General features: G+C 37.3%; 1 protein-coding gene across 3 annotated transcripts in view; it reads left to right on the forward strand.

Moving 5' to 3' along the window:
- The window catches only part of UBN2 (ubinuclein 2), a 60,918-nt gene that overhangs the window by 4,869 nt on the left and 40,740 nt on the right, over positions 1-15,309 (forward strand). For all 3 annotated transcript variants that reach the window (XM_062624162.1, XM_062624165.1, XM_062624164.1), the window contains exons 2-3: positions 102-194; positions 6,130-6,231. In XM_062624162.1, the coding sequence (XP_062480146.1) occupies positions 102-194; positions 6,130-6,231 (195 nt within the window). The remainder of the gene's footprint in view (positions 1-101; positions 195-6,129; positions 6,232-15,309) is intronic.

A 15,309-nucleotide genomic window follows, 5' to 3' on the forward strand; every position in this document is an offset into this window, starting at 1 on the left:
TTAGTTATCAGGGCATTGTTTATTGACATAGAATGCCTCTAATAAAAACCCTACTAAAAGTGTTTCTTATGGAATGATATTTGACTTCTGCTTTTTTTCAGAAGAAATCTGTTCACTTGGAAGATCCATTTAATGATGAACAGCGTGAGCGGCATGAAGTAGAAATGCTAGCCAAGAAGTTTGAGGCAAAATATGTGAGTTATGTACCTGAATTAAAATGTGCAAATACTTAATAGTGATAACTTACGATGCTGTAGAGATGTTAACACCTTTTTTTTCTTTTTTCCTGAGTAAGGCTGCTAATGTAGTGTCAAATAACTTCTCTATACTTCAGAGCCGACAGTCTCATGATATTTCATTTAAGCAGCTTGAACCTGCTACAAGCTTATTAGACAAGTCTGCTAAATAGATTTGTCTATAGAACGTTATAGCTTGAGAAGCTCTTCTTCGAAGAACTTCCTATGTAAACACAACTGAGTAATAGACGCAGGTTGATTATTAATGATAAATACTGTGCTGAAGGAAAGAAATTTTATGTAATACTGTTGTGCACTCTTGAACAGCTCTTCTGTTTGGGCAGAATACTGATGGACCTTGGTGAATTTCTGACTAGTTTGGAATGTTTCCATAGGAAGTTATTGTTGAATAATAAGTCATTGCTTGATGAGTTTATCTTGTAGCTTCCAGCTGCCTAAAGATACTCTGCTGACTCCTGAAAGTGTAGCATGAATGACTTGAACAACACTAGGTAGTAACATAAAGAGGCTTTCAGTAATAAATGAAGGTAGAAATCAGAAAATGTTGACTGAAACCGCACCCAAACAGGTCTTTAAGAATTCATATGGGTAGGGTTGGGTGATTAATTCTGAGCTGGCAATCAAAACTCATCATCATGCTTAGGCATGTTGATATTCTGGATTACTAATAGAGTACTTCAGTAATAAAGAAGGGAAACGAGCAGTCATTTGTATCTTTTGCTGTTAATATACATACTAAAATCTTTCTTGTCTGGTTTATTCAAGGTTTTTTTTGGTGGTTCGTGGATTTTTTTTTTTTTTCTTTCTAGCAAAGTCACATTTCTCTGAGTGCCAAGCCTATGCATTCTGTAGAAGTAATTACTGTGATACATAACAAAAGAAACCCTTAAACTGAAAGGAATCATTTTGGTCTTCTAGAGGGATTAGTGGAACCCAGTATACCCAGTGAATTGAGAAGGCAGTTCCAGAATCCTCTTTTTTTTTTTTTTTAATTTGAAAGATAAATTAGTTTTTTGAATGTGAGAAAAAAATTGTTTCAACTGTTTTTTTCTAGGAGACTCATTTCCATAATACAAGTTAGAGATTTTATAATGCCCAAAAACAAGTTGCTTAACTACAGCAGATTAAAGTTAGTGTAGAGCACGTAAAGCAATGTAAGTAGGAGGGAGTGGTAGTGGAAGCAATTTAATTTTACATATGCATTTATGCATACATCAAAGCTAAACATGTACATTTATGGACAAAACATGTTGTTACGCTTAGAAAAAACAGAGTTAAATGCCCAATAGTCATAAAAAGGGGCAAATAGATACTTTTAACTATTAGAAAGCAGTAGGTAACAAACTTGTAAGATTAAAGTTCACAGTGCTCTTGTATCTTGATTACTATTTGCACTTCTGATTTCTTGCATTTCTCTCATTCTCTGCCATACTTTCTCTCATCCTCTGCTATGCCCCCCTCAGCCCCACAAAATTCCTGGAAGAGGAATGTCTTCTGCAGAAAGAACTACTTCTGTTAGGGCCAATAAGCGTTGAGGGTGGTGAGTGATTAATAGTTCTTGTGTTAGATATTCCCTGCGCTGTTTCTCTTCGAATAAGAGAACCATCAATCTATTTACCATCCATGCTCAGAGAAATTGCATCTTTGTACGCTGACCCAGTACAATTGCTCATGTTCTGACAGCATCCAGCCATCTTCTCGTTCTTGTGGTGAGCCGTTCACACCTTAGCTTAAACTAGAACAAATTAAATACCCTTTCTCTCTCTTTAATAGTGTTTTAGTGTAAAAATAACCACTAGTTGTATGAAAGAGAAGTAGAGGTTTTTTGGTTTTGTTTTGGATTTTTTTTTCTGTTTTGTTTTGTTGTTGTTGGGTTGGGTTTTTTTTTGTTGGTTTTATCAGCTTTGCAAGAATTACCATATCCTACTTAAACTAATTAGGTATTGCTATCTATATCTGTATTAAAATGAAGTAAAAGAATCTCAGCACATGTGGCAATACTTATGAAAAATTTGATGCATGAAGAACAGTATTCTTTGAAAACTTTTTCTTTCTTTTCAGACAAATTCCTGTACTCATAATCAAATCGGTACAGTATTTGATATGTCTTGCAGGTACTAAGAAAGCCTGTGAATAAATATATTTTCATAAAGTAAGATGCAATAAAGTTAATGTACTGTTTGTTTACTTGATCAGAACTTTTCTCCAATTGCTGTGTGTTTTACACATCAGCATAAAACTCTGTTTGGAATGGTTCCAGTTTTTGTTCTTTTGATGACTGTTGCTTTCTAGACTAAATCAAACACTGTTGTAAAAACAGTATGTTGAATCTCGGACAATATTGTACCTAATGTAAGAATTTTTATTGGGTCAAAACAAAGGTCCATGTAATGGATGGTAGAACAATCATCAGACACTAGTGGCATCCCATACTTCGAAGTGTAAAAGAGTAAGTGTTATTACACTTACCAGAGTAATTTGATGTTACTTCACTGTGCCCGTCTGGCAATCTGTGGCTTAATTTCTCCCAAAGTCAAAGGTTGCATGTTTAACTACCTTTCTTACAGCTTTCTGCCATAAATTTGCCAGATCATTTTGAGTTCACTGAATCTGTGTTCTGTAGCACTGATTACATGATTGTTGTGTGAAAACATACTTTGTATCTAAACATGGTGAGTTTGCTTGGTGCTCCATAGTTTCTGTATTGTAAGAAACAGTGAAATATTTCCTGTTCTTCCACATGCTGCATATGGTTCTGCTGCTGTCATCTAAATTCAGTCCTTTCATTCCCCAGCTGAAGTGTCTTTAACATTGTTATTGTACAGAAGCACTGTTTTCTACTTTTAAACATCCTTGTTGGCTTACTGTTCCCTTTTTTGTTCCAATTTCTGTTTCTAAATTAAAGCATATTAATGGTAGGATGCCCTGATTTACTGATGATATAATGATGACTTCTGATTTTTTTTCCTCTGTCCTTTTTTTTATAAGTCCCAGGTTTTGTGTTTTTTTTTTGTATTTTTTTTTTTTTTTGACCACTGTTGATTGTTGAGCAAATGTCACAGAACTGTGTGTAACAACTCCAGTGCTTCCTGAGCAGAATAAGAAATTGTGAGCACACCATATTTATTCTTGTTTGGGTTGTACTTCTTTTGTGTCAACGACTTTTATTGATAATGAATTCAGTTGATGATTTATCATATTAAGAACAACCGCGTGGTCTGTCTGTGATTATTTAGTTGTCTTCGTATATTTACTGTCATCAGCAATTTTGACATCTCATGCCCAAACCATTCTGTAATTTCTCCAACTCTTAGCCCTCTCTGTTGCTTCTAAAGATGAATGAATATACATCCCTAGGTGACTTGACTGATTACTTTCGTTGCCAAAATGAAATACTTATTCAGCCTTAAACTGGAAGTTAATTTGAGTGGACCTTCCCTCTTATCACTTGATAGTTTTTTGACTTTATAGATATTTGGACCCTTTTTCAAGTATCTGAAGTACTGCTTGCTTCTACCAAAATTCTTCCCTGCTCTGGAATGTATATTTCTTGTGCTTGCTGGTTTTGTTGTTTATAACTTCTGTTGACTTGCCCAATGTAGAAATCAGGTTTACTGGTTTATAGACTGTTTTTTGTCCTTGGGAGATTTCACAGAAGTTGGCGTTGTATTTACCACCATCTAGTCCTGTTAATTTATTGCAGTCATATTGAGTTTTTTGAAAACTTGCATGAGTACTGTTTGCAGCCTCAGGAGCTAGGCATCTTGATTCGCTCTAATATCATGACTGCTTATGTTGTGGGACCAGGTTGGAGGAACTGTTTTGAGAAACGTGAAAAGCTTCAGTGGTAAAATATCCCTGAACTGGTGCATAGTAAACACTGATGCAGTTGATGATATAGTTCTGCTGTTGTCGTGCATCCTTAACATCTTGATCACATGGACTTTCAAAATTCTTCCTTAAAAATAAGCGGACCAGGCCTGAAGAAAATTCTCTGCCTATACATGAAGCGGTTCAGATATTTTCATATGTCTGAATATAGGTTACTATTTTAATCCTGCTTTTCTTCATTCTGGTATTATGAACTTCTTTTTCATTAACTTTGTTCCATATCCACACTATGTTTTTATGAATAACAGGCAGTCAGAATGTATTGAGAGTTTTTTAATATTTTTTGTAATGCCCATACACTGAAATAATTGGATAGCTGTTTCTGCAACAGGATTTTGGACTGGCAAACAAGGATATTGGTGGCTACTTGGTCTTAACAAGAGATGTGGTATTGAGGTGGACTGCATTACACACTGGTGATATCAGTAAAGTACAGTTTACGTAGCATTCTTCAGACAACCTGCTAGTGCCTTGGTTAGGATCATGAGAATTACGTAAGCTTTTGCATGGGTTAAACAGAACTCTTAAGTGCTACCTTTATTTTTCCTAAGATTTTTTTTTTTTCTTCTCTCATTCAAACTCTTTTCTATGGCATGTTTTGGGAATATGCAGACATTCACCTGTGACATGAGTGACTGTAGGGGGATGATAGGAAGTTAGGAATACTTAGCTTGGAAATCTGAGGCTTGAAATATAGCTTGGAAACCTGAATTAAAAATGGCACTTAGTTTTGATTCTCCCCTCCCACTCCTCCCAGGGCTGTTGTGTTTATTTGTGTAATTATACCTGAGAGATTCTTCTTTGCAAGAGCACATGCTTTACTTAGTTACAAACTTGAATTCTTGCAAAATATTGTTAAAGTGGAGGTGTTCAGATGCTTAGGCTTTTCATGAGACCAAGGATGAAACCTTCTTTGAACAGTGTCTACATATACATAGTAACAAGCAAGTTATGATATTTGGATGTCACAACTGAAAAGACTCAGATTTTAAATGTGCTTAACTGTAGAGTACAGGCAGAGAAGCTTCAGGAGCAGTCTTTTTGAATTCATTGAAGATAACTAGTTAGCATTTTAGTAAATGTGGTGCCTTTTGTGGAATTTTATCTTTTAAGACTTTGACAGTTGTAACATTATGTGGGAGTCAGAAATGTAGGTCTTATATCCTAAGTAGATTGCCATTTGTATAACTGAGTTTAGATTCCCTGAATATTTGAGCTGGGTGTGAGTTTTTACTTGATTTAACAATAAAACTTTCACATGAGAAAAGTACTTACATGTTAAATTGAAGTTTATTGTGTCCTGGAGGCGAGTGAGCCTGCAGTCTGTGATGCACCTTCTGGCTTTGAGTTACTCAAGTAACCATGTCATGTCCAGTCCTATCAACTGAGGTGATGGATCTTGCATTTCAGGATTTTATCTTAACACATTTTCCTTCAGTTATGTCATATGATTGCTGTAATTTCTTGAAAACTCATAGACACCATATCTGCAAGTACCAGATCAATATTGTTTTATTTGTGACTTGGGCTTCACTCTCCTGTAGAGAAGCAGTTTATTTTGTGTGGGGAAAGACTTTACTGAATGCACGGCTATTAGTATTTTCCTTTGTAACAACTCTGTAATATCCTGAAAAACTTAACACTTTCTAAATTATCCCAGCCCTTCTATCACTAACAGTTCTATCACTGTGCTTTAAAAACATAAAACAGTGAAACATCTCTAAATAGGAAATGTTAGGAAAATTTCAGTAATGCAGAAATCAGGTGGCTAGTTGAATACCTTTTAGGGATGATTCTGGTGAGGCACGTTTACCAGAACTCATTCCTGTGTGAAAGTTTTTATTAAGTCATATAGACCATCTTCAAGAAAGCAAAACTAATAATTCCCTGAATGACCATCCCTCAAATATTTTATGTTCTGTAGTCTTTTGTATGTTGTTTCCATGTTTCCTAAATTATCTAACTCTTGTTTTGTTTTCAGGGTGGAAAGCCCCACAGACATCGGAAGGATCGCCTGCAGGATCTAATTGATATAGGTTATGGTTACGATGAAACAGACCCTTTCATTGATAATTCTGAAGCGGTAAGTAAGCCTCATCAAAGCAGCAAGAAGAAATAAGAGAGTGCTTTACTCTTTTTAATAAAGAAAGGTATGGGAAAAATTGTGCCAGTGTATAACTAATAGATCCAAAAGGCACCCTGTTTGGGAATCCAACGAGTGATTGTATTTGTAGTCTCATTCAAATATCATTATGCACTGCAATAATAAAGAAGGCCATTGGTAGGCTGCATAATTTTCCAGCTTTAGAAATTATTTGTGCCCTTCATTTACCCTGGTCTGAAATTACACTGGCTCTGTTTAGTTTCTTGTACCAGCTATCTGGATTGTTAGTAGATTACTGGTGTTAGATTTCCTGCATTAGATCAGGAGGGTATTCTGCTCTTAAAACCAACTAAGAACAGGATGGTTATTCTAAACATTCACCGAGTGTCTGAAAAATTTGAGATAAAACAGCTTGGTTAAACAGCACAACACTACAGCTTATTTTGTCTGAATATTTGCAGAAACGAAAGTACATCTCGAGGTAAAAGAAAAAGATAATGGGTTCAGGCAATATCAGGCATATCAGGAGGTTTAGAAGAGGCATTTGAAGATGTGTTAGGGATAGTATATGAACTTGTGAGAATGAGGAAGAAGCTTGGGAGAGAGAATGGATGATTTAAAATCTTGGAGACCTCCTATAATTCTCCTTTATTGGATACCAGGAAGAAGGTATGCTGTTTAGTCAAGTAAAAACAAACATCATCCCCTAGAAAAAAAACATCTGCTACTTACCCAGCTTTCAGTTTCCTCCACTGCTTGCAGATACGAGTTACACTGGACAAAACAGCAGTGATCTGCTGCTCTGAAAAGGAGGAGGCTGAAAGTCTGAATGCGAATGGAAAGACGATGAAAAGGAGTTGTGAGGAAACAGGAAGAAAAACAGTAGAAGTAAAGTGCATTGCTTAGCATGCATTGTGTTGCACCTCCACTTGGATGTAATAGTAGACTTAGGAAATCATACAACTTTAAAGAGCTTCATTGAACACTGATCTGTGAGGTATCTAGCATATAGATGTAGCAAATACTGCTTTTCAGAACTGTGGGTGGTGCACAGAAGGCATGCTGCAGAACTCACACCTTCTTAGCAAAAGAAGTTACACAGTGGATAGCAGGCTGAGCTTATCTCTGTTAGTTTTTGAAGTAGGTCTCAAAGGCATATGAACAAGTTTCATGAAAAGTGAGTTTGCTGTATGTGCTTATTGTAGCTTGTATTAATTTGTCCTTTTTCTTGGTCTACATTAAAATTTTAGTTGAGCTTGCCAATATTAAAAGTGTCCTATTGTTATCCCTCAAATTCTTTTGTGCTGCTGGAACAGTATTGGGGCATAAGCCTTTGTATGTCCTTTCCAAAGGTCAGATTCTGATCTTCAGCTCAGTATGAACGAAGGTTCTTCACTCCTGCTGAGAAACAACTTGAGCCTATAGGCTTACTGGGTGTCACTGTTGCTTAAGTTAACCATCCTTGGTTTTGAAATTTTATCATACAGAACCCAAGTTATAGCTTGGTTTTTCTGGATTTATTGTGACCTATCACAGATCTGATACGTGATTTGGATAACTTTCAGTACTCAACAGTACAGGTGTCTATCAGTGTGGGAGTCTAGCAGGGTGGAACACTCACAAGTGTATTAGTATTTCTCATGTTGTGTCTCCTTACAGTGCTGCTGCTGTTACTAGCAGCAGATCCATTAGATTTATGGGAGCATTTATTTCTGATATCTTTTGCCAGACTCCTTGCAGGAACATACAAAAGGCAGTTGTTAGGGGACCAGATGGTTGCATCATGTGGTAGCTGTGGAAGCTACTGGGGAGAATGGTGTATTCTCTAAAGATTGCTCTCCTGAACAAATCATTATGCCTTGTGTCTGCATTACAAATACAGACTAGAGAGAGGCCATCTCTTATTTTGCTTTCACCCCCATTTCTATATAGAAAAGAAAAAAAAAAATAAAACGCACTGTGTGCCAGCTGCAGTTTATGGTGCAAAGCTTAAGGATCCTGTAATGTAGGAGTTAAGTTCAACAAAACCTCTCATTCCATCTCAGATGCAAATAGGAAGTGTTCAGAAAGATCTACGTGTCTGGCTTGCTCATCTTCTGTGTGGCCAGCTATTAAATCACAGTGTACCCTGAGAAATGGAAGAGCCAGGCCCAGCCTGGACTTGCTTCATTTTGGAAGATGAACTTTCTTACACATAAAAAGCTATAATATCCTGGGTACAAACACTTGAAAAATGAGTACGAGTGCCTCTTGAATTGCTACAGGATTGGTGTCCTGTTGTCTCCCTCTGTACCCCAGAAAAAAATAATAGAAAGCTTCTTTAGAATTTTAGACCTTTTTTCTTGTCACAGGTGTTAAAGGAATACTGAGCTCTTTGGCACTGAAAGAGATATATTCCGTAGCTTTAGAGATAGTTTCCTTCTAGAACCAGATTTTGAAGTAATGCCATGAAGTATTATTCAAGAAATCAATAAAATTGTAAGCGTGTTTTTAGCAGGCATTGTATTTAAGAAATTCTGCTTGCTTTGGATCCATTTCCAATTAAGCTATTTTGTACATGTAACATGGATGTATATATAACAAATAGCGTATGTAACAAACAGCATTTGGGTCCTCCGAGGATCCAGGAAGGCAATTGTTTTGCTTGTTTTCCTGAGGGCAGGGATTGGGGTCAAGTGCAGGGAATTTGCTAATGGCATGGTTCTCAGGTAACAGATTTTAATGGGGCTGGAATGCAGAGAGGTGCAGGACATGCCTGTCTGGAATAAAGTTTTTGGAAAGTGCTGACAAAAGGGAGCTTTTCCTAAGTGAGGAGACTTTTCCTGTCAAGCTCCTCGAAGGTCACTGGTACCTGCCCTGATGAAGTAGGGTAAATTTTGGTGTGCTTAGTAGGCTAGATTGCCATTGTTTACATTGCCTTCTGTGTAAATGCAAACTGTGCACAAGCTTCTTAAAGATTTGCTTTCATTGTTTACTCTGCAAAGAATAAGTACTTACCTACAGTGCAGTAAAGACATTAGCAGCATGGCTGCATTAAGACCCTCAATGTCCTGGTGGAAACTAAACACAGAAAAGTAAGGGCTCTGGAAGGGCGCCCTTCAGTGGGCACAGACATAATGGGTACATAATCACTCTAAGTGATGCAGTCAGTTTCTGCCTTCCATCTTCCTTCAGGTGTGTCTCCTCTTACAGGAGTAAGTGCATAGTTGCAGGTTGCTGCTTGCTTTGGATGAATCTGATATATATGCTGCTCAGGTTTTTTACCTTGCTCTCCTCCTTGGAAAACTTTTAGCTGGTCCTTTTTGGAAGAAGTTTCTTTTCCTCTCTGGCTGCAATTGCAGGCAAATAGGAAATCCATGCTTCGGTCTATATCAGTGGATATTTTTGGGTTGAGTGTTTGTAGCCAGTGGGTTGTGAACTCTCCATTTGAAAAAAATGTAAATCAGGACCATCTTACTGTTGCTAACGTGTGCTGTTAGTGTGATGGCAAGTTCTAATCTTTGCTTATCTTAAAGGACCCTTGTTAATATAGAAAATGTTCATAACTGGCAGAGCAAGCTGTCCCTCCTCAGTCTTTCCACTGCTTTGATGTTGAAAGTAGGTTTTACTATAGTGTAAACTGACAGGAACTGTGTTCTTTGTGGAATGATATTCCTGTAGATTTCTGCTTCCGCTTTATTCTACCTGCATGCACACATGCATATCAGCCTGATTTGGCTGGACTCCTCGGTGATGTGATGACCTCCGAATATTCACTTACTTGAATACCTTCTGGACAATGTAAGCTTCACATAGATAAGAAATTCCAGGGGAATACAGTGCTCTGTGAGCCTTCTGCTGTGTAATACAGAACAAAGATCTGAAGTAATCTTAAAAAAAAGGTGTAAAAGTATGCAATTTTCTCTTAATCAGAGGTAGTGAGACTTGCACGTCCAAAACAAAGACCAGCTAGCACCTTCACCCATGTATGCTATAGCTGAACTTCTTCCCATGCAGAGGAGGAATCATCTACCTAGAAATCTGTAACCAGTGAAAGCTGTCTTTTGAAGCAGCAGTACCAGGTAGCAACACTGATAGGACCTGAAGCAATATATGAACAACAAGAGCAATGGGAAGCATATACACTTCAGTACTTTGGATACTCAGGGCAATATGACAATATTTAACCCAGTGAACTATATTCATGGTTCCACAGCAGCCTTCTAAATGCTAGCGTAAGAATCCTGTGATGCTGGGTAGAGAAAACTAGCCTACCACTCATTTCTCATACACGGAAGTTTTCTCCAAAATAGGTACTTAATAGGAAAACACTTTCTTCAGCTGCATCTTGCCTCAAGAGGTCAGACCTTCTAAAAGACAGTCTTTCAAGGATTGTATGTTGATTTTTTAGTAATTCTGAACACACTGGTAATAGAGTTGCTGTTTTTCTATCTGGGTTGCCTAGAATACTTTCCATAATATACGGGCTTAGTCTTCGCAAAAATTCTGTGTCACAATACACAGTTTTCATGTTTTTCAGGATAAATTTGGTTTGCTTCATCTTGTTATCCCCAGGCTTATTAAAGGTGTGATTAATTTTAACATCCTCTTCTCTCCCATCCTGGCTTCCCCTTAAGTATTCCTAGTGGTGGGATCTAAAAGTTTAAGCTGATGGGCTGCCAGTAAGAGCATCTTGCCTAAGACTTGTGAATATCTGAGATGTTTTTTCCCAATGAGAGTGTTATCCATTTGAGGAATATCAGAGCTTAGTGTGCCAGTGGCCATGAATGATATCTACCTGGAGAATGGCAGAGCTCAGCTGATGGTAATTTTTACCTTGGTTTGGGTTTTGGGTTTTTTTTTGGTGGTGTTTTTGTTTCATTGTTTGTTTTGTGAGATTCTGGGCCAGGTGTTGTTCTCTCATCCTTTCTACTCAAAGGAGCTTGTTTTATCCAAAGCTGTGGAGGGCAGTGTTGTTGCTTGAGGGAGATCAAATGTCAAACAAAATGAAGAACCCCACCAATGTTAGAAGCATATACAGGAAAATGCTGCATGGGCTGCATTAAACATACTTTTATGTTTGAGAGATAAATTTAACATTGCTGCATTTTTTATATGGAAAGAGCTTACTTTATAGAACTCTATTGCAAAGCTTCATCCATTCTGAATACATGAGGGTACATTAAAGCTTTCTTGAGATTTGGCTTATTAGCTGTTTTGTTGGCTCTGGATTTCTCTGTTTATATTAGTGGTCTGTCTTGTTCATTGTCACTTTGCCCAGTCTTGGAAATTCTGTGGTTGGAGAATAGTGCTTACTCAGCTGAGTGCACCATGTCACCTTTAACAAAAGAAGTCTTGCGTGCTTCCTAGGTGTCTTCAGGGTAGATCTGCCAGCTGGCACCTGACATGTCATATGTGTTTGTGTGAATACCAGGGCAAATTTCAATTAGGAGATTATTCCATTGCTTTTTATCCATCCTCACCCCAAGATAAATGTGTGAAATGGAGTACCAAACAAATAAACCAGGTATCTGTTCTGCATTAAGCAGAATAGTATGTTTATATACCCAGCAGTCCCCTAATCAAGAGCCATTATGGCTAGAGGGACAGAAGTAGTTGAATTAGCAGAACAAGTCTGCAACAGTAATGTTCTCTTGCTCCTTCTGTAAAATAATTTTTTTGTTAGGAAGGAATAAATAATTTCTTAAATTTTTTCCCTGGGGGGGGGGAGGGTGGTGTTTTGGGGGTTGTTTTTTTTTTTTTTTCTTAGTTCCATCTTCTGGTGTTGGGTTTCAACCAGGTAGTTTAGGACTGCTCATGTATTTAATAACATCAGTGGGGCAACTAGGAAAGCTGAAAACTCGACTTCTGCATAGGAACTTGAAAAAGACTGAGACATCTGGCTTTTGTGTACATCAAGAATGTAGGAGTAAGAAGTAATCATGTGTAGCAACTTCTTGGTTTTTGCTAAATTTAAATTTTGAAGAGCACTAAATCACTTCTCAGAGTCATCTGAGCTAGTAGAGGGTGAGATCGTGGTCTAGGATCAACTATTCTTCACAACTAGATGAACTTATTTAAGCAACACAAGGAACTTGCTTGTGATTTTTTTTTTTTTTGAAACACTATGATTATTAATATAATACAAAGGGGGGTTATAGCATGCCAAAATAAGAGATCTTTGATAAGAGCATTTGTCTTAAGTATCATATGTTAAGTCTGTTCTTCACATTAAATGAATTGAAAAGGAAAGTGTAACTTTTTTATTTTCTACAGAATCTTCTAGTAGCAATGTAACAGGTAGCCTGGAGAGGTTAAGTAATACATGGCATATTTATTTGTCATAAAACCCCTGAAATCTATTTTCAGTGTAGGTCAGAGCTCAGTCTTTGAACGAATTGAGTTGAACAGATAAAGGTGGTCACATGAGTGGTCATACATGTTACATCCTAGACTGAAATATTTTCAAGGCTGTAAGAACGTCATCCTGTTGCACTGAAGGTCGCTTAAGCTAATAGTCTGACTCTGTGGCTGCTGGAGGGGTATGAAAGATGGTAGTCATGGTGAGAACAAAACAGGACAACATACATGTACTGGTACTTCTCTCAAGGTGCTCTTGTAGGCTGACTGATTACAATATACTGACTACTAAACTAGGGTTCTCCAAGGAGACTATCCTATCCTAGTCTAGATTACCATGAGTCAGGTATTATATCTTTATTTAACAGTCTGTTACACTTCTTTCTGTTGTGCTTTGTTAGCTGTCCTCTGCCCCAGGGTCAAAAAACACAGCACACCACAAAACAACATGCCTATGAAATTTGGAAGAGGAACCTTCTTTACCCATGGGAAAGCCCTTTCTGCTTGCTTTTTAATGTAACCTTGAATTACAAAAGCAATATATTGTTCCCCCTTAGCCTTGTCCAGGATTTCATTGTATATTTGATTATGCTATTTTTCAGAAAGTTCTGTTTGTTTGTTTGAACACTTCTCCTTAAAGGACAGCAAAGCCAAAGACTTCATTTCAGTTATTTGTGTCTGTAAGAAGCATAAAGATCTATCAACTATGTATGTTTGAAGTGCCCTCAAGTGTGTACTGAACACAGTGTATGGGTATTAAATCCATTTGACTGAAGCAGCCATATTCAAAGTAACTTCAGTAGTTTGACTTTATTTAGTAGGCTAATGATGAAAACTAAACAACCCACCCAGCTGGTTGAAGTAATCTCAAAAATAAACTGAAAAGGAATAAAAGTGATCCCTGCTTATCTTTTATCTGAATAATGCCAGTTTCACAACAAATAATGCACAAGGGTGCGTGTCTTCAAAAATACTTGGATGTGTTTGCAGCAAAACTCATTTCCAGAATTTAATATAGAAGTGTTATAAAGACTTTTCACATGTATTTTTATAATGTACGTTATTGCCTGGAAGAGAGCTGAATGAGCTCACAGTCAAAATATCTGGTGATCACGGTCAAAATATCTGCACACAGGAGCTGACAGTATTAATATGATACCGCTATATACTGTGGGTTTGGATTTCAGAACTAAATTGATATAATCCATAAACCCAACTAAATTTCTTTCACACCTAAACATTTCATTAGATTAATGGCCCTAGAAACAGCAATGTAGCTCAAGGACAGTAGCTGAAAATAACTTACATGCTGATCTGCTTTTAGATGCTCAGATGATACGTCAGTCTTCCTTTGTTTTCTGCAGAATGATTCCATAATCTTCTGTTGGACAAATCTCTGTTCTCAGGAGTCTTATAGATGAAATCCTATGTATTTGGAGGTCTGAGAATATTTATCCTCTATCTTGGAATGTGTAAGGAAGAGCAGAATGCTAAAGGGCTTTTACCTGTTCTGCTTAATAGGATCAGTTCTGTGATTTCATATGCAGAAAAGCTAGTGCAAAGCAAAAGTCTTGAAACCAATTAATCAGAAGATTTAGAAGTTTCAAGAGCCATGTTCCCTTTAACTGAGACTCCTGAAGAAACTTTAAAATGAAGTTTAATCCAGCTATTGCCAGTATCTTGTACGGCTGTATTCAAATTCTCTGTTCAATTCAGGTGCTACAAGAGAGTAAGTTTACCTCAAAGGGGAGGATACTAAGTAGATTGTGGTCTGCATGCCCCAGTTTTAGCTAAGTTGAAAATAAAATTAAACATTGAGTTGTAAGTTATACCTAATTTGGTAGGCTGAGGAAAAAACTAATTTTGGTAGGGAAAAGTAAACTCAAGGGTTAGGAGAACTGAATTTCAAAAGGCTCTTCAAAAGTTTTGACTGAATTCATAGTCCTCAGCAGAAGCTGTTGAAACCTCAGTTGATAAGTTATACTTCCAAGTGTTGCTGACCTTATTTCCCTGCTGGCTGTTATGGGATAGGTAGTTTGTTCATCTGTGTATTGAATGATTTCTGCCTCTCTGGTTGCCTTATTCTTATGGATCTGTGTCACATAGCATGTTGATCATTCTGTTAATCTGCTGTGATTCATGGCTTCCTTGGTTGTGGAATGTCTATTCCTTACTTGTGTGTTCTCCAGAGCTTCCTTACTGCTCTGCAGCTGAGTCTTTATTGCATTTTCCTTTACTTGTTATTCACTTATTATGTTAATGGTCCCAGCTTTAACTGTGTACTTTCTCCTTCAAAGTTGGCAATTACTGTATTCTTCTGTTTTGATCCTGTTCTGCCCCCACTTCACCAATACAGTTCACACCCTGTCAGCTCAAAAAGGAAATGCCTCCTCTGTTAAGCACTGTGGATAGTAATTTATTTTCTTTTCCTTTTATCTTCCTTGTGCATAATAAAGCTGGTTCTGAGAGCTGTGGAAAAACATCAGATTTCTCTGAAGTTCTTACCCAGCCTCCACTCAAGTTTACTTTGCACCTCCTACTTTGCATGGTCGTCCTGGTCTCTTAAGATGAATGACAAGCCCAGTTTGCCTTATTTTTGTCCAATTAATAGATTCTCGTGCTTTCTTGCGCTAGTCTTTCATATAATCTTAGGGTATTTCATAGGTCTTGTCACTGCTTTTTATTTCCATTTCTGCCTTTCTGTACTGCTTGTTAAGC

The sequence above is a fragment of the Pezoporus occidentalis genome, unplaced genomic scaffold, assembly GCF_034315485.1.
Source record: "Pezoporus occidentalis ecotype Australia unplaced genomic scaffold, CSIRO_AGI_Poc_V1 ctg263, whole genome shotgun sequence".
NCBI lineage: Eukaryota > Metazoa > Chordata > Aves > Psittaciformes > Psittacidae > Pezoporus > Pezoporus occidentalis.